Source organism: Aplidium turbinatum, chromosome 3, assembly GCF_918807975.1.
Source record: "Aplidium turbinatum chromosome 3, kaAplTurb1.1, whole genome shotgun sequence".
Lineage (NCBI taxonomy): Eukaryota > Metazoa > Chordata > Ascidiacea > Aplousobranchia > Polyclinidae > Aplidium > Aplidium turbinatum.
The window spans coordinates 43654702-43675371 of NC_137474.1; the positions used below are offsets into that span (position 1 = coordinate 43654702).

At 39.3% G+C, this 20670-nt stretch overlaps 1 protein-coding gene across 2 annotated transcripts in view; it reads right to left on the reverse strand.

Moving 5' to 3' along the window:
- Positions 1–20670, reverse strand: part of LOC145767310 (cadherin-23-like) — a 58436-nt gene that overhangs the window by 27390 nt on the left and 10376 nt on the right. For both annotated transcript variants that reach the window (XM_082579107.1, XM_082579108.1), the window contains exons 8-16: positions 20505–20663; positions 18770–18934; positions 18192–18265; positions 16703–16867; positions 15427–15499; positions 14327–14432; positions 13682–13839; positions 13010–13099; positions 10765–10884 (exon numbers count right to left, since the gene is read on the reverse strand). In XM_082579107.1, coding sequence (XP_082435233.1) covers positions 10765–10884; positions 13010–13099; positions 13682–13839; positions 14327–14432; positions 15427–15499; positions 16703–16867; positions 18192–18265; positions 18770–18934; positions 20505–20663 — 1110 coding nt within the window. The remainder of the gene's footprint in view (positions 1–10764; positions 10885–13009; positions 13100–13681; positions 13840–14326; positions 14433–15426; positions 15500–16702; positions 16868–18191; positions 18266–18769; positions 18935–20504; positions 20664–20670) is intronic.

The window sequence follows — 20670 nt, forward strand, 5'->3', positions numbered from 1 at the left end:
GCGGGTGATGCCAGTTACGTCACAGGTGAAAGAGACGGATCCCAAGAGTCAACATGATGATGTCACACACAGTCAACCTTTCAAAGAGCAGCGGAAGTTGGGGTCAGGAAGCGTGACGCCAGATCAGTTCGACTACGAGGAGTACTTTCAGGGTGGAAGCGTGCCCATCGAATCACGAAGAGATTACGTGACAGAGAACTGGAAACACTTTTATGACGTCAACGGGCATGGCGTGAAAGAAGATCAGCTGTCGCCACGAAAACTTCGCCAATTGCAGGATCATCAAAACAAGTTGATGACGCGACTGTTAGGCGGCCAGGAAGGATTTAAAAGTGACGTCACAAAACCTAACATGAGAACAAAACCAAAAAGGTAAATTGTGCTGCTGCATGTAACGTATATGTAATGCAAGGTGATGTTAAAAAATCGTGTAGAAATTCTTCTGGCTGTGAAATAGGAATGCAAAAAAGTTATGCAAGTTACCAAAAATTTGTGCAATAGATAAGTAGTTAAGTAACATGTAAGAAGAGTAGTAGACCGAGTAAAGCAAGTAAAAAAATGAAGGAATTCAAACCTCTACTGAAAATCTGTCGTTGGACGAAAGATCACAAATACTTGTTGAAGTTTTATATTTGCGTGTACAGTGCCCAAAAACTTGGTGTTTGCCATACAGTAGATGTAGCGTAAAATGATTTCTATCATTAGAATGTCTTACGTCTTTCTTTATTGACAGACCTTCCAGTATGGAACAAGCGCTGGTTGACCTGATGGAGGCAGTGAGGATATCAAATAGAGAAAATTTTGAGGAGCAAAGTTATAAGAAGGAAGTTTACAAGAAAGTGGTGGAGATAGAACATGGACAATGCTCCTTGTCTGTACCTTACATAGCAGTGGAAAAGCTACCAGGTGGTGACAATAGGACGGTGCATTTGCACAAGAACATGGGGTAACAGTCCGCTTTAAGACACAAATTTAAGGGGAACTATGTTTCTATGATTTGGTGTTAATGAGCACGGAATATTTTAAAACACCATCGAGAGTCATCACATCAAACATAGTTATTACTCTCTCTACAGCCTGTACAACCTGTTTCACCCCAAATAGAGGATAATCAGAAGGTCCTTATTCAAATAGAAATGGCGAGTCATTATATATTTTTTGATCAAAGATTATAAACGTGAAACGCTATAGGAGAAATTATAAAACGAAATCAGATCCGGAGGGTTTTTGCATCATCAAAGATTAATAATAATAATAATGCTTGTTTTTATATAGCGCTGTATCTATCGCAGAATGCGTTGCTCCTCAGCGCTTTATAAAGCAGCAGTGTCAACAATTAAAAATCATTGAAGATGACAATGAACACAACGAAAGCTCAAGTTACATGTTATTTGGTATCCTACAGCGGACCCCGCTATGTGGGGGCGCCGTGACATGACATTTGTTGGTCACAAACTGTTTACTAACAATAAGACGTACTTTGTTCATGAAAAATTAAGTGACATAATCAGAGGTGCAGCTTTGAGCCTTTAGAGTTGAAGCCTATGGGATTGATCTTGAAGTTGCCGACTCCGAAATATTTAAGAGACTCTCTTCAGACACACTAAAATCATTCTGACTTGGAGGAACAAAACCATCGTCTCCAGACCCAACTTTTCTCCGCAACATCGTATTGTCCTCATGTCTGCTACACGCCGATCAATTAAATAAATTTTATTTCCAGCTTCATCGTTGTATGAAAATGGAGACATCTACGCTTCCGACAGTAAGGAGGGATGCATAGATGTGTATTCCACCAGAGGCCAGCACAAGTAAGTGTTTGTCAGCATACGACACAGATAAACGACCAACTTGGACCACACTCAGACCATGTAGTTCATGCAGTAGCATGGTTACAACGGAAGACCACAACATAAAGAGCTTGTTGAAATATTATTACATTTAAAAGTTTTCGTCTTGTTTGGTTAGCAACTAACAGCTGGGGAAGGGACGGCCGCGATGAGTTGATTGATACAGAAAATAGAATGTCAGTCAAACTGTAATCTAGCATATTTATGTTTCTGCTGTTCAGAAATTTTTAAAATAAACCACGTTCCCCAACCTCCATACAAGGCGAGTTTTGCCCATGTCACCACAGACTGGGCCTCCAAAGTCTCATCCGACATTACCACCCATCTTGATGACAAAACAAATGCTCGGACACGAGTTGGAGCTGAAGAAAATTTCCATTGTTCAAAATTTTTTAAAGGAAATTACCTCATAGAAAAGATTATGTAGAAAAGATACATTAATTTCGTTGATTGGTCCAAAAAATTAACTGTTCTGCTTTTTCATTGATTTCGTCGATTGGTTCAAAAAATAAGCTGTTTTGTTTTGTCTTTCAACAAACTAAATATTTTCTAAAATTTACGCAGATCTACTTTGACAGTCCCTGGAAGACCCGGCAGTTTGGCCGCGTCTGAATCCGGTCACGTTCTATGTACGTCACACATTACTGGTCAGGTCTACGTCATAGACGTGGTGCACGGTAGCGTGCTGCGCAAGATCGGCCATATCGAACATTCGCGTCATCCACGTTACGTCACTATGCACCCGGACAATCGAGCGTTCGTGACGTCAGATATTCGTTTCCTTGGCAACTGGAACATCAACATATTTGACCTGAGGACAGGTATGACGTTAAAAGGGTCATAATGCTTAATGTTCCGCACTGATTGTTGTTGTCGCATCCAGGCCAATAACCGGTGGTTAAATATTTAGATTAAGTGGACGGGAAGGCAAGGTAGCCAATCTTCGTGTCCTTCAGGCATTCCCTTTAGTGTCTTGCTAAATACACATCCGTATGCTCTGGAGCGGTGTCGAACCGGCGCCCTTTCCGGTATTGTACTAGGGTTCTCACGACTCGGCTATGCAGCCGACGACTGATAAAGAAGAAGAAATTAAAAGAAGAATCACACTTGGTTGGCAGGCATTTGGAAGAGCGAGCTCAATATTTAAAAGTAAATTACCGATCTCAATGAAAAGAAAAGTGTATAATCAATGCATTCTCCCAACAATGACATACGGAGCAGAAACATGGAACTTAACGAAGCACTAACACTCAAACTACGCACTGCGCAAAGATCACATGAAAAAGTACTCTTAGGCATTACATGGAAAGACAGGAAACCAGCCAAATGGATACAACAAACACAAATCAAAGATATCATTCAAACAATAAAAAGTTTAAAGTGGAATTGGGCAGGACATATCATGCGAACAACTGACAACAGATGGACAAGAAGAGCTACTGACTGGATACCGCTTGACAATAAACGCAAAAGAGGGAAACAGAAAACAAGATGGCGAGACGAACTCTACCAATTCAAAAACACTGGACACAAACGTGCAAAGACAGACAAAATTATAAAGATATGGGGAAGGCCTTCGTCCTGCAGTGGAACAACAATGGCTGACAATGATGATGATGACATTCTGTTAACATTGCGTGAAACATACACCAGTCGCACATCGTTGTTAAAAGCAGAATTTCCTACACTCAATTTCTTAAACATATGCTTCTTCACTCCTCATACTGCCAAGGATGGTAAAAGAAAAACGTATTGAGACATTGAAACAACGTATATTCCAGCAGCAGTACACTCTTGTTTTTCCAGTTAAACCTATAGCGGAAACGGAATATAACTTTCAACAAAACTGTCAAGTGCAGACAGACGTTTTATGACATCTGATTCAGTTAATTGTTCCGATTTTAGGCAATAAAGTCGATCGTCCGAAAACACAACGATTGGATAGATCTTCTACCTTCATTGACATTGGGCTTCATTTTCATTGACATTGGAAAATACATTTTGAAAGTTTTGTTTAGATTATCTGTGAATTTTCCGTCAGTTGCGAAGTGGCGCCCTTTCGATTATAGCCCTTGATTTCTCTCTTGATTGATGGTGAATACGCTGCTCTAGAGAGGAATGCGTAGGGTCCTTCTTGGGGCCATGGCCTGCTGAACTGAGTTTTCTAAACACTTTTTGAGACGAGTGCGGCAAAACATCTGACATGGTTATTATGTTGTTCAGGCTTCCTGTCCCTCTCAATAGCGCCATCTAGCCATGTAAATATTCGAGTCAAATGGCCTGGTTTCCTTGCGTTCAGGTAGGTTTGAGATACACGCAATATTTCAACCACTTCAGCATAAACGCAGATAGTTTGTTTGATTTGACAACTACACAATAGGCACATTGGACTGGAATGTTAATATTTTAGTGTTATAAATCCTACACTTTTCACTTTGAAAAAGCACACCCAAATTTTTGGCTCAAGTGCGGACAGAGATTCGGTAAAACAACTTAAATTGAATTGATTAATGATATATTAGTTTGCCACACAAACTTATTTCTGATTCTTGTGTCACAGGCAACACACTGATCAATTGTATGTCAGCGATTCGGAGAGCCATTGTTTGTTTGTTTATGACGTCAGAAGGGCATCACGGCCAGTGTTCCAGATAGGAGAGAAAGGTGCGAAACAAGCCAGTTCGACAATGTGCAAATATTGAGCTAATACTTCTCTTGTCAAGCTTTAAATCATTCTTATTGATTATTTTAAGTGAAAAAAGTTACCATGCAATTTGTCAGCGTGTAATTGCTCTTCTTCCAACCATCACCGCCCGTCAGTGTTGCCACACGACAAACTTGGTAGAAAATTTTCATAGCTTGTTTAAAGAAACATTGTTTAAAGAGTTGTGCTTACGTACCAACAGGCATAAGTACACGACGACATAGGTTTCGCTTTGGCTTGATAAAAAGAATCATGAAAACTGTTTCATGTAATTTGTACTTTCTCTTCGTACAAATGGATGAGCAATTCAGTGACCATAAACAACAACTTGTCAAAATAAAAAAATAACAAAGAAATGAAATAACTGACCATAGCTGGGCTACTAACCATGCCTGGACCATAGACCATGCCTCTGGTCATGGTTGGACCATTCACGATGCCTGGACCACTGGTCGTGGCTGGACCACTGACCACCGCCACAGCAAAAACATTTTTTTATAGAATCTAACCGCCACGTTTAGGACTTGTGTTATCTTGAAATTATTACTCTCGCTTGCAATTCAATTGTTATAATGTTGAAACCTACACGCAGGAACTGGTGAAGGGGAGCTTTGCAATCCCTGTGGGGTCACCTACATTCCTGGGGATGCATTCACCCTCGACTCAACGCAAAGAGGACCCGTGGTGGTAGCGGATTGGGGGAATAACCGGATAAGCGCATTCGACGCGATAACTGGTCAATTCGAGGGTCACGTGATAGATGACGACGGTCAGACAAAAAACAAGGTGTTGCAATCACCGTATGACATCACGACTGACGTCAGAGGCTGGATTTACACGACAGAAAGCAAAACAAAGAATATTAAAGTGTTCAAACCGGCCTAAGAAGACCACTCCATTCAGAATCTCACAACATCCCCAAACATCCACCACAAGGCACTGAACGAACTAAATGAGTTGATTTGAATCACCATGACTGGTGAACAAAGGCTTCTGGTTCGATCCTTGCCGATGATGTGCTTCGCCAAATCATTTCAGGATAAGCTCTCCAAGTGGGAGGCGAACCTCGGCCAATGGTTTCAGAAGAATGGCTTCATGAGTAGCAATAGCAGCATATGACGTCACGATACATAACATCCCAGACAGAAAAATCCGTCCTTTTGCTACCTGGGATGCTGCTTATAATTTCCATTTATTAACGACTTCTTTATCACATCCGCTTCATCGCCATGTCGTGGAATACAAAAGCTTTCCCACCAACATGAAGCACAATTTAATTTCGTCCCAACTTTTGCTTTATGATCATGATACATTTGCCATGTAGGACATGTGTATACTAACGAAGATAAATTGTGTTTACAACAGTCTTTGTTGGACGTCAAATGGCGGTAAAGAATGCTTGTGTTTTCATAAAGGACTGATTCGTTTTTGAAATATAGTGTATCCGTACAATCGCATTGTATTTAAACCGAAGAGTGCAATACAGTTTAAAATGCTATGCCCTGTACGTTCATGTTTCTTCCTAGTGATTAAGGAAGCTGAGAGCCCCACATGGAGAAGAAACCACCACAAGACAGCACACAGACAAGGTTCTCACACTTTTTCTGGCTCGACGCATTTGAACAAATTTGCTAAATTTGCCATTAAGTGCTTATAACAAATGAAGGAGGACGGAAGTTAAAGAATTGATATAAGATAATAATTATAAAATAATTATAAACTATAATCATTGAGCACTTTGCCGACACCCGTCCCACCGGCCTGACACTACAAAGACAGGCGTGGGTGCGCCTCAACCGTCTTCGTACGGGCATCGGGCTTTCCATAACCATGTACCAATTGGGGAAAGACTTCTTTCTCTACTTGTCAATGTGGTGCTGAGGAACAGACCGCATCATCAACGATTGCGCCATAGTCAAGCCACCTAATGGAGTGGGAAAGTCTGCGTGTCTTGAATTATGAAACAAAAGACTGGCTGCTCTCTTATAGCCTTCCAGCTTAGTCCGGGAACATCGTGAATCTGGGGCAGTAAAAGGATTAACCCTCGACCCCAGAGGAGCACACGACGACGACTGAGCAAGAATTAGGTTTTCTAATTAAATTTGGACATGCAAAAAACGTGACATTAAAAAGTTAAAAAGTTTTGAAATGTGGTGTCACAGAAGACTATTACGCATCAGCTAGATCAGGGGTGACAAACTTTTTTGCGGTCACGGGCCACTTTGTCAATTACACATGAGTTATCGGGCCACACAACTTTTTAATCATAACCTACTATGAAATCTTTTAGAAGCCACTCAAGATATTATTCATGAAAAGTAACAAACGGCAGATGAAAGTAATAATCCACACAGTTGAAATTATCTTACGCAGAATCGAAACATACTGTAAAGCAGTAAAAAATAAAAACAAATCAACTTGAGCAAAAATGATAGAGCAACAGTACTTGCATTGATAATGACGACAGTTTAATTTTCGAAGCGTTTGCTTTCATATGAGTATGATTTCTTCTTTTTTTGGCTCTATCCTTTTTGCTCAAGTTGACTAAATGTTTTGACCAGTATGCTCCGAAACGGTGTCCGACGTTTTTTTTGTAAACAGTTTTTCGTAAAACAATTGTTCGTAAGCAATTGTTCGTAAAATCAATTCTTCGTAAAGCAATTCTTCGTAAAGCAATTCTTCGGGCATGCAATTGACCGTAATACTAATCGTTCGTAAACAAATGTTCATAAAAGTTAGGCTACAGCTTTTAAAAAAAAACAGTTACAATTGTTTACGAACAATCAATTAGGGTAGCCCATATGCTAGAGATGTGCTAATTGTGCTTAAAGACGTGCTGTACCTGTAGAGTGTAGACGAGCAGACAGAGCGTAGAGTCCCTGATTCAGAATGGCATTACAGTTTGTGAGCAGCGAAAAAGGAAAGCCAAAACTTTCGTATAGTGGCCAGCTTTATTACAAAGATTATAGTGCACTTAACGCACAAGGGCAAGAAACTATTATTGGAAATGTGAGCATTTTAATAAGAAATGTCCTGCACGAGTAACAACTGCTATAGCAGCCATTGTACAATCCAGAAGTGAGCACAATCATACTGGAGATGCTGGTCATGTCGAAGCAGCAAAGGTTATGGAAAATATTCGTTGTGCAGCAAAAGACAGTGGTGATGCCCCAAGTTACCTCGTCTCAGCAAAAACTATTGAACTCAGTCAAGCCACGGCAGCAAAACTGCCAAGTGTGCAGAGCATGAAAAGGGCAGTCACCCAAGTGCGATTGAAGGAAAATGCAGGCCCGGCAATCCCACATTCTCTCCGTGACATTGTGCTTCCAGTAGAGTACAAGCAAACGTTTGCTGGTGTAACATTCTTGGCCTATGATTCCGGGCCTGGAGATAACCGTATGGTCCTCTTTGCCACTGAAAGAAATCTGCAGCTCCTTGCCCGTTCAAAGCACTGGTATGCTGACGGCACCTTCAAGACAGTGCCTTCACTGTTTGAACAGCTTCACACAATACACGGACTGAAGAAAAACACTTCAGTGCCTCTGGTGTATGCCCTGCTGGGGGGACAAAAGGAGAGGGACATATATTCATCTGCTGCATAAGATCAAGGATTTGTTACCTGCTGTTGCTGTTCCAGAGACAATCATGACTGACTTTGAGATGGCCATGGTTAATGCAGTAAGCAGAGAGTACCCACTTTGAACTCACCGTGGCTGTTTCTTCCATTTGTGCCAGTGCATTTGGAGAAAGACGCAACCAAGTGGCCTGAAGGAGCAGTACGAGACAAGTGCAGAGTTTGCTCTGAGGCTGCGCATGTTGTCGTCTCTGGCCTTTGTGCCTATTGATGAAGTCAGCCGGGCCTTTGACATTCTCATTGATGGGAATGTATTACCAGATGTTGGTCAGCCAGTAACTGACTACTTTGAAGACACTTGGGTTGGGCGCCCAGATCGTCGTCAAGGGCGCCGTCCTCCAATGTTTGCAATTCAAATGTGGAACTGCTATGATGGCGTCCTCAGTGGCCTTCCCAAAACTAATAATAGCATTGAAGGATGGAACAGAGGGTTCATGTTCCAGGTATCTGCAAATCATCCAGATATTTGGAAGTTCATATCTGCAATCAAGCGAGAGCAAAACCTAAATCAGGTTCACATTGAACAGTATGTCAGTGGCCAGGCAGGACCCCCTCCAAAGAAGAAGTACAAGGACAGTGCAGAAAGACTAACTAGAGTCGTCCGAACTTGGCGTCAAGACTTTCAAGATGATGAAATTTGTGATTACTTGCGTGGAATTGCACACAATACTTCATACTAAACTTGGCTCGTGGACAATTTGTACGAAGTTACTCAAAGTAGTATTGGTAGTGTAAGCAAAGAATTGCTAAACACAGACAATTGTTGTATTCCAATAAATAACAAAAAATGCGCTTTTTCATTGTGCTTATTTCTTTGTGTCGTCGTAACTTGGTTATTCAGGAAAATTTGCATTACGCACCTTCATCGGAAATTGCAAAACAAACCTTGCTGTTGCGAAAAATTGTTCACGAACAATTCACCTATCACCTGTTTACGAACAATTCACCTATACGAAGAATTGATGTATACGAAGAATTGCTTTACGAAGAATTGATTTTACGAACAATTGTTTACGAACAATTGCTTTACGAACAACTGTTTACGAACAATTCACCTATAACCCTCCGAAACAACAAATTAGTTAATGAAATTTCTTTTTCAAACAACAAACAAAAGCCCATGCGAATCATACAGCTGAAGCTATCTAATGCAGCATTGAAGCGTAAAATGTTAAAAAATAACATTGAAGCATTGAATTTTTTTGCTTAGTGGGATTTTTGTTTAAATTGTTTTGCGGACCACACAAAATTCTTTAACGGGCCGCAGGTTCGTCACCTCTGAGCTAGATGGAAAGAAAAACAAACGAATTTGTTTCCCTACAAACAAACGATAAATGGAGTCTGATTAACAACATTAACCTCAGAAAAGTGAGATATTTCGGACACATAGCAAGAAACAACTCGTTGGAAAATTCAATGTTGACTGGGATGGTGCAAGGCAAACGAACAAAAGGACCACAAAAAATGAAACATATTGACAATATCAAGTAAATTAAAGGAATAAAAAGCATGCCGGAAGCACTAATAAAAACAAAAGACAGAACAAAATGGAAGCAGTTCATAAGGGAGATCACAGCTGACCAAACATGACCAATCTGTTGAAGAAGAAGAATTAAATTTTGAACGACGCTCTCTAAGCTGTGACAACCGATTGAGTTGCCGCAACGCAGTTTAAGAACCGCAGCTTAGACATCGCAAAATTACGTTGCTCTCATGCAGTGTTTCTTAACCTTTTTAACAGCAGGACGCACAAGCAGACCTGAGAAAATGTGCTGGCACAAAGGGCAAGCGAAGCAAACGTGAATTTTTTTGGGTATGCCGGTGTTTCTCTTAAATTGCTTGTAAGTTATTATTACATAGACCTTGTAGTTGTACTGTCTTTATAGTATTGTATTCTCGATGAGATAAGGCCAAAAAAAGCAAAAAAAATGTAAGAAATAAAGCCTCAATATTGTAACAATTTCAAATTATAAAAACACATAGAGCAAGCTTTGGTTGAGAAATTGGGCTTGGACGTACAAAATATAACAAAATTTAATAAGCTGAACTGCGATTTCATTGCCTCAGATTCAAAGAACACATATTTTCTACTTCTAGAAATTATATAGATTTTTAAAAATATTTTTTCAATTTCCCTGCAGCGCACCTGGCGACCTTTTATGGCCTGCACTAGTGCGCTGCAAGCACCGGTTAAGAAGCACTGCTATAATGTCTCCTTGCGATACAATGGTAGGCTACCGTATTTTTTGTTTTCACGTTAAAATTATATTTTGAAATCGGTGCTTTGGACGATCGAAACGAAACGCTTTTGTTTCTCAACTAACTTCCACTGCTTTCCCCAATATGAAGATAGTCAGTACCAGTTTAAACCTTTTATACGACTAGAAGCGGAATTGAACTGCGGTCCTGTGATCACAACATGGCCGCTCTTCAATGCTCCATCAAGGCATTGACTTTCACTTTTATTCCGATAAAACAGTGATACGTTGTTTAAACATAAAGTTACCTTGTTTCGATAAAAATCGTGTTGATTCACTGTAAATTAATAAAACTACATTAAATACCACATAGCCTACCTGAAGAACACCATCTTGGCTATCGATTGTGAAAGCGTTGATTGCGTCACCGCTGCTCGCGCTCAATTGGTATGTGACGTCACTGTTCGGTTGACAAGCGTCATCATCAGAGGCAAACACCTGAAGCAAAATTGAAACGTTGATAAGACGTCCTGCTGCGTTGCATAGACGATAAAAGCAATGTTTTTTGTTGCAGAGTTCAGTTTTGGATACTTGTGAAGTGGGAGCCACAGGTTATCGGAGATGAATTTGCTGAGCAAACACGGAGTGGACTTTTCTGGGTGTGAGCACAATTCATGATAAGTGGTAAATAAAGAAATTTAAAATTTAACGTCTGCAGACTTTGAACTAATGTAAAAACAGAACAGAACTGCTGGCTGATTCGTAAAATTGGGTGATGGATATTTTAATATAATTACTTTTTTCAATTACTCGCATTGAAAATGAAAGTAGATTAGTTTTCGAAAGGTTTGCTAAACATGATATCAATATCCACATTGTGGGCTCTTTAGTTTTTTTATTAGAGTGAACAAGCGATCCAACAATTTTGCTCCTAAAACTTAATTCTTTCTTCAACTACAGTACAAAGTTTTTTTTATCGCATCCGGGCTTATGTCCGGACCTGGAAGATTTGGATCAAATGAAGTGGAACCTAAAGAAGCCAATCTTCGTTCGAAGATTCTTCTTAGAGATATCATGGGTTCTGGGAAAGAATCGAACTGACGCGTCCCGAGCGTCGTGCAGGGGCTCTAGTAAATACGCCGACAATAGAAAAGAAAGTTTGAATGACTTAAGTATTTTCCCTTGACCGACAGTGCTAAACATGCAACGGCATATAAGGGTGGTCCACAAAAATGTGACATATTTTGTTTATCTGTCATTTCCATAAAAATTAATTCTACCTCTTGATTTTCAGGTTAGTTATAAAGTACAGCTATAAGTTTTATGTGTAGCAGTATGGAGCCGGGATATTAATTTTCAGTGGCTGAGCGGACAAAAATCATTGAACATTACTTTTCGACAAAATCTGTAATCTTGACCCAGAGACATTTTCGTCATGACTTTCCTGGAAGGAAAACACCGTCTTGGAATACTATCAAACGCTTGTGGGAGAAGTTCAGAGACACTGGCAGTGTGACTAACAACAATAAGAACCATAGTGGTCCACCTTCCACAGCAAGAACCCCCGAAAAAGTTCACGATGTTCGAACTCGTGTGGAGAAGTCTCCACGGAAATCCACCAGAAGACTTTCTCAGGAAGTGGGGATTTCAAGATCTTCTGTCAATAGAATTATTCATGCTGACTTGCAACTTTTCCCATACAAAATTCAGCTTCCTCAGACTCAAAGTCAAGCCAACAAGGATGAACGATTTGAATTTGGTTAGCAAATCAGTGAACGGATTGAGAACAATCCCGGTCTTTTGGATGTGCTTCTCTTTAGCGACGAGGCCCACTTCCATTTGAGTGGCCCTGTGAACAAACAAAATATGAGATTTTGGGCAGAAGCACAGCCTCATGCGCATGTGCAAGCACCCTTGAGTGTAACAAAAGTCACAGTTTGGTGTGCAATAGGACGTAATGGCATTTTTGGTCCCTACTTTTTTTAGGACGACGAGGGATGCCAGGTGACTGTTAACACTGAACGTTACATCAAATTGCTCAGACGACAATTCATTCCAGCAGTAAGGAGGAGAAGGGGGACCGACTTGAATACAGCTGTATTCCAGCAAGACGGTGCCCCACGGCATTGTTCCAATCGTACCCTTGAGTATCTGCATCAGTACTTTCCTGGGGATCGATTGATTTCAAGGAGGACCAACAACCCCTGGCCGCCAAATCTTAACCCTCCTGACTACTTCCTCTGGGGATATCTGAAGGATAGAGTCTCCAAGGACAATCCTGATACCATTGACAGACTGAAGAAAAACATTAAAAAAGAAATTAGAAGAATTCCAAGGGACATGTTAGGGAGAGTAATGGACAATTTCAATGTGAGAGTGGCAGCGATGATTCAGCAGCGAGGAGCATGGATCGAACATATTATCAAATATTGAAATAACTCAGAAATCGGTTCGTTTTTTCAAAAGTGCTTTTGAGGGCAAAAACTTATAGCTATGACCCATCTCCGGCTGAAAGGATTTTGAAAAATCTTCAGATTTGTAGAAATCATGAACAAACGAAATGTGTCACATTTTTGTGGACCACCCTGTACAATTTTTTTTAAGGTGCTTCTTATAGCCGTACCTGCAAAATTTTGGTTCCTGAATTGGATTTTTCCGGTACAGACCCGCTGTAACTGGTTGAGTTAAATTCTGGTGTGTGGTCGTTTTCATCCTGGATAAGAAAATACCATCATCACATCCACTGCTTACGTTTACGAGTGCCAAGAACATCGCTGTGTTAAACAATGTCGGGTATTTCACGCAAACGAAGCTTGATACAGTTATCGGTAATGAATGTCAAATAGATAAAAAAAAATCTGCACAGTAATTTGATTATTTGAATCCAATCGAGCCTAGAGTTCGGGGGTTTTTCTAAGACAAAACCATCGTCAGCTTGAGAGCAAAGTACCAAATGGTTTTCTAGCAAATCCCTTGTTTTTGGTTCCATTCAAATCTGCAGATTTAAATCAACAAAAAACGACGGATTTTGTTACATCAGTTAAAGTTGCTCAAGTTGAAATATCGGTATATCTTCGCAAGCACAGCTAGCCTAACCTACAAAGTACAAGAAAATCTAGATAATGGCAGAAGTGCGGTTTGAATCAAACAATAAACATGCAAAAACCTGACAAAAATTAAAAATTTTAACGCAAACTTCATTGCATTTTATTTTTTAAATCGTTAAAAATAGCGCTAAAACTTGATCCAATCTCATAAATATTATGACGCATTTTTAACTATATCAAAGACTCACTTCAATGGTTACTGTGGCCGTGACATTCGAAGAACGAGGAGGATTCCCTTTATCTTGAGCCATGATAACCAGCGAGACATCAATGGCTCCTCCAGAACACTTTAATAACTTTGGATCCAATGACTCCAAGTCTATTGGTGATTTCGGCTTTACTTCTCCTGAAAATCATTCATGATAGATTGTGCAGAGAGATCACTTTGTTGCAAGTAATTTGTGATATCAAGTTATGAAATATAAAGGAAAGAATTTGACTGGAAAAGTAGAGAAACTTTGCGTGGATGCTACAAGTATGATTCAGCACCTGAAATTATTGATGACTCAGCAGCATAAAAGACTCAGCCATCGAATCGGAAAAACAAACAGTCTGTCTGGTGTGATGATTGGCATTCGAATCTCGCCATCAGTGATGGTGGACCTCACTCAAAGTGGATGCTTATTGCTTAGCCAACAAATCAGTTTTTACATTGATTTAACGTCTGTAAGCGTTGAATCAATGTTAAAAAGAGCTGATTTGTTGGCTAGGCGAGCAGCTATGACGTTTCATCACGCGTGCAGCGAATATTGAAAATGAAACTAAACAAATTGTTAATCAAAACAAAAATCCATGCAAATCTTATGATGATGATCTCAGCTCTCTGTGCTCACCGGAAGAAGAACCAGTCTCCACATAAAACAGGTCAGGTACATCGCCACCAACAATGGAATAGACAATCTTGCTGTTGGTGGTATTGGTTTGGTCTTCGTCGGTGGCCTGGGAATATTTACAAAACTCATCATTGGCTATATTAGCTCAAATATATTACACCATGGCTGATTTCTGGTGTATTTTTCTGGTGTATTATAGCTGCTACTCTCTTTTCGTTTATCTTCTTGCTTTAAAAACACTACGTGACTTTGCTGGTGCAGATTTTTGATTTCAACAGTATGAAAATCCAAGGAGCGAAATAAGAGACATTGGTGAAGTCCTTCACTCGGCAGACTGAAATGGCTTGGACACGTTGAGCGCAGCACCAGCTGGATCTCACAAGTGAGATGCGTCAACGTTGCAGCACAGCGAGGTCAAGGTAACCCAAAACCTTCTTGGAACAAACTCGTGAAGCGTGACCCTGCACCCTCGAACATGGAGGCCACCAACCCACTGGATCATGGAGAGGAGAAGCAAGACTTCACTCTCAACAGGCCATGCTCTCAACATGAGGATTAATTCATGACCCGCACAGTCAAAATTGGTTATGATGAGGCCAGTAATCTACTGTGTGCGTCTCCTTCTTTCAGCCCCATAGCATTCGTGTCCTCGCTAATGCAGTCTCTTCATTTTCCTCCCTTTCTCTCTTCCGTTAATTATGAAAAATCAAATAAAACATTCCAGGAAACTCATAAACAGCAAAACAAACGAAACATCGCAGTCAGCAAAATCAACTCGTTTCAATCTACGACTAAAAACGTGCCACGAAGTAAAGTTAGCGAATGAGCAATGTTGGTCTACAATAAAAGTATCTGCAATAGAAAATCAAATCTTTACGTTAACAAAATTGCTTTTTTATTACATCAAACATAAGAAGTGCATATAGTTTCGATCAGAATCAGCCACGAGAGGAAGAAAGAGAGAACCCATATAATAACAGTTACGAAGAGAAAATGCAATGAACAGTTAAGACACAGCAAAAATACTAGCAACCAATAAATACCACAACATGCGCAAAGAAACTATTATTTGACAATGGCAACACTGGTTGGTCACTTACAACAATCTCGAAGGGAGTGGCGAAGTCGGTAGCATTCTCCTTGATCGTTGCTGAATAGGAACTCCGCATGAACCTGAACAGTTAACGGACATTTCCATTGTTTTGTGGCGTTTCAACAGGTGCTAATCTAACCTACAAATCAGTCATATTTGCATTGATTCAACGTCTGTAGACGTTGAATATATATAGACTGGAAGGTAGCGTTAAAACGGTGCGGTGTCCAGTTAAAAAGTAGATGGAATTTTAGTATATGGATATAATACTGGAATAACACAATCGAAAGACCATCAGCAAGGAAGAGGTGGAAGTTATTGGACCGTATCAGTCTACTCCAGCATCAGCAAATATTAATTGTACGTGTAATTACTGCTTAACACTGCTATAGCAATAAAGTCAAGCAAACTGCTGGCTGTTGAACCCGTGCTTCACTGCTGTGGTGGTAACCAACTGTAGCTATAACAACATTTGTGTAGATCTATATTCACAGTCGGGAGCTATAGACAGTATACACAAAAAACAACATGTTCCATTGTTCCTCTTAGTTCAGTTCAGCAGGCCAAAGCCATAACCCTAAGAAGGGTCGTAGGTATTTTTGAGAAGAGAGAGAGAAGTTCCTCTTAACGTGTTAGGTATGAAAGAAAAACATGGTTAGATATGTTTTAAATGCACTTGAGTGTGCTTCTTATCCACGCATTCCACGACGACGCAACAACCGAATCTCCCATGATCGCATCAACGGCGCTGATAGAAGACAGGCCACTTCGAGTGCACTCTCGCGGCGACTACAACACGTTCAATGGCACTTGAAAGTTTGAGGTTGGTAAAGAAATTAGAACAACAAGGAATCCCTACATGTCATCGTCATGACACTCCTTACTGCAGCTTGCTTTGTTCTATCAAACAAATTATTCAAAACTCTCCATTCAGTTACCATTGATGTAGCCTGTTACAAGCCACGAGCAATTGGTTTGCTGCTGATTCTTTTGATTAAAGGAAGATGATTGAAATGTTTACTTGCTGTCCTATCAATCAACGTCATCTTCGCTGTAGCGATCAAAATTTTTTGCTTGCTTACTGCACTTGCAAGTATATATGTTCATTGTTCAACTGTTCGTTGCTTCAAATCGTTCTTCTCTGCACAAGTATATGCTTTTCATCGTTTGGCTTTTTAAGTTTCAAGTAAAAATATCAACTAGATGAGTCGATTTGGGTGTTAGAAACTTCAACCAAAAACTGTCAACAATATAAAGTTTTCATTTACGCGAACTTGACTCACGTTGGAGTTTGATCGTTGGCATCCGTGACTGTGATCTCAAGATTCGTCGTGGTGGATCGTCTTCCTGCATCTGTCGCTGTCACTGTGACGTAATAAAGACTCCTGAACTCCCTGTCCAGGGGGCCCACCAAGGTCACTGTGCCGTCGTAGGGGTCGATGGCGAACCTGCGCGCAACAGAAACTTAAATATTGGGTCCCATTGTGTTTTGCTAATGTTCTAATTCGTGCTCGTTTATTCTTTGGTATTGCAAGTTTCTTGAAGAACTAACTTTTGTAGCAATATTCAACTTGTAGTTGAATATTTCACTACATTTGATTTATCGTAAACCAGAGGTTTATTGTTTGTTGCTGATTTATCGTAACAAGAGAAATATAGCACGTTTGACAGGCCGAGTTCAAGAATAGATTTGGTAATTGAAAATTTGGAATGAGCGGACGAGAAGATATTAGACTCTAACCTAGTGTCCATCTTCCAAGATGTCAAGACGAGACATACAATCCATGATTTTGAGCATGGATTGAACTTGATACTTAATAAAGACACGTTTAAGAATTCATAAAAATTCTCATTCGGCAAGATTTCGAACAGGAGAATGTTCAACAACGATTGGTATCGAAATGGGTTTTATTATTTATTCTATGGTCCACAAAACCCTTTCGGATCAAGTACAGGCGCCAGAATTTTTTTAATAATAAACACATGTACGTACATACCATAGCACAATTGGGACGGCGGTGCGGCTTGCAAAATAATAAATTATTTATTAAAAGATATTAGCAACCGTTCCTTGTACCTTACACGAAATGGCCAACCAACCTATTGCAAAACATATTGATATAATTCTCGTTTATTGCGTTAAACTAACATCAATATGCATCAAAATATGTTTCATTGGAAGCACAGTTCACCCTTTTCTTCAATGTCGTTTTAATGTGTTTGCATGCTTACGTAATTGTATTTGGCAAAGGTTAAGTTAAAACATTGTTCAAGTGTTTGCACAAGGTAGGGCCAGGCCGCATGGCAATCCAACTTGACCACAGTACACCCAGCTACCTATTTACAACCAAGTCATGAAATTACTTATCCAAGAAATCTCCATTAAAATGTTTATTTTTTACTCAGTAATGCATTTCTGAATTGCATTACGTGCAATTAAAATAAGCCAATGCCATAATAATGTTTGCGAAGCCATCTTTAACTTGTGTTTGTTGTGTGGTGTTGCATAATCGTTCAGTATTACAGATGTTGATGATTTGAAATGCTTATGTTTTGGTGAGGAAACGGTAACGTTCAACAATTTTTTTTGATGATAATTGTAGTTATAATGATAATAATAATCTTGACATTTACAACAAGCCTATAAAGAGACATTGTGTGTTGGAAACATTAAATCAAAAATATTGTGACAAAATTGAACATTTTTAAGATTTAAAAGAAGTTTTCCGGGTGGTTTAATATTCTAATAATAAAAGCTGAGCAACTACTTACTGAGTCAGTATTGAGTCTGGCTTCAAAGCATAACTAACGTTTCGGTTCACTTCAAGAACGTCTTCATCAGTGGCCTGTTCAAATGAAAGTTGAATTAACAAAATATGGAACCAACTGGTGTTTCAGAAGACAAAGATCTTCAAAATCACAAATATTTTAAATTTATTTAAATTAAAACCGTTTCAAAATATAGTTTTAGATAAAAAAATATTAACACAAATGTTTTAGCGTTCAATGATACCATTTGATAAATATGGAAAATATGGTGATGTTATGGCACAAGGATTTTCTAACATGACCAGCTGACCACTACCTTTTGCCTGTCCTGCTGATATAAAAAAGGGTGCATTTAAATCAAAGGGAAATTTAGCGCAATTGTGTGAAAAAGCAAACTACATGTCGTAAAAGTGGATGACATGGTACACATGACATCATATGTCCATTAAGCAGTTACTGACATACACGAGAGCATTGGGGCCACAAAGCACAACTAACTTGCGAAAGGTCACTCTGAAGAGATACATTAAAAGTGGTTGAATTAACTTGGTATAAAAACATTCGAACTTTTCCAGTCTTACAGTGACAGTAGTGATGAACGTGCCGCTAGGGGCGTCCTCTATAACGTCAGCTCTGTATAGGCTCTCATTGAACTCAGGAGAATGGTCGTTGGCGTCGGTCAGTTGGATGACCACAGTGGCAGTGGCGGAATTCTCTTCAGGCGTTGAAGTTTCCTTGGCTAAGATCTATGTAGCACACAGGTAAAAAGAGGGTTTCAATAGAAATAAGCTAAGGATTGAAAATGGTTAGGTTTGCATTGATATAACAACCTAGATATTTGGTTTTTTTGGATCTTCTGACCCTACTGCTTGCTACATGTATTTTAATACCAACATAATATATAAAACAAAAACATGAATACTCAAACATCCATTCATACACAGTTCAACCCAGTCAAGGTTTTACTACCTTTTCCCGTTCATTGACGTGCTGGTACATCGATTAATTATATCGTAGCTGGTGCTATGTTTTTGTTCCGGACACGTTTAAAAAGAAAAAAAGAAATAATATGGTACGAGTATGACTAACAGCTTTTAGTATAATAGTTAGTTGTGAAATGAAAAAACACTTAAACAAAGATTTCACGTAAAAAAAAAACTAAAAAAGAAAAGAAAATCTTTTTATCCTAACAATTCAAGTCAAACATCCAAGAAATGGAGCACAGGCAACTGCGCGGGCAAGTACAATCGTTAAAATCATTTTATTTTTTTGTCAGTTTTCAATTACTCGTTTGAAAGAAATTAAAATGTTTTATAAATTCAAATCTCATGCTGGAGTCCAATTATTTTCTGCACAAAGAATCATTATTTTAACCGCCGACATTTGAACGCTAAAGTTGTTTCATCCATGCCAGCTGAAGATGAACACTGCCTGATAAATTAGCGACATGATTGTCCAACGTAAATTAATATTCACCACTTGTGGGTGATAGATTTATGGACAACAAGCAACAAAGTATTGGAGTTTACTCAGACGACAAGCTCTAAGTAACGTCGCTCAGTACCAACCACAGGACAACGTCATATGATGTCAAACATACGTAAGTTGATGTTTGACGAATTTGAGACATGGGATCATGGCTCACTAGAAATTATAATGCAAACACTCCAAGAAGTCGCTGGGCATGTTACTGATCAAATAAGAACAAAATCAGACTTCTTTACATTGATTCAACGTCTACGATAGAAAATATTACTTTTAAATATTACAAACAAGGGAATATCTTTCACGAAATTTGCAAAAACATCAAAATTTTAAGTTTCTTTAAAAAAGAATTTCTTTCAGGATAAGTCAGATTGACAATTAACTGACGTCATAATGGACAACACAATCTTTACCCAGCCAGCAAATCAATCGTTTTTACATTCAACGTCTGCAGACGTTGTAAAATCAATGTAAAAGTGACTGATTTGCTATCTGGGTAGTCCTCCTACAACCCATCAAGCGCAGGTTCCATGTCTGTTGCAATATTTAGCCTTCAATTTTGCATTGAAGCAAAAAGATTAAAACAATAGAGAACTTATAAATTCTTAATTGTGCATCCTTGACAAAACGACTCATCTTTTGAAAATCTAATACTGAACATCTCGATTACTTATAGAATGTAGAGGATTTAAACCACAGGTTGACCACATACTATGCTGACAATGTAAAGTTTAGTTTTGTTAATTGTCCTGGCCTTAAAGTTATTGTCTTTGTTGGATCGTTGTATTTGTTTCCAAGCATAGATTCCTAACAATTTGACCTCAGACCTACCTGCAAAGTGTAGGATTGGACTTTCTCATAATCCAAAGCTTCGGAATCTTTGACACGGATGACAACTGATGCCTCTCCGGTGGATGCTTGAGCGGGAAGGATCTCGAACACGTCGGATTCGGATCCGACTATTTCAAGGGAGAATTCCGCGTTTTCACCCTACGTC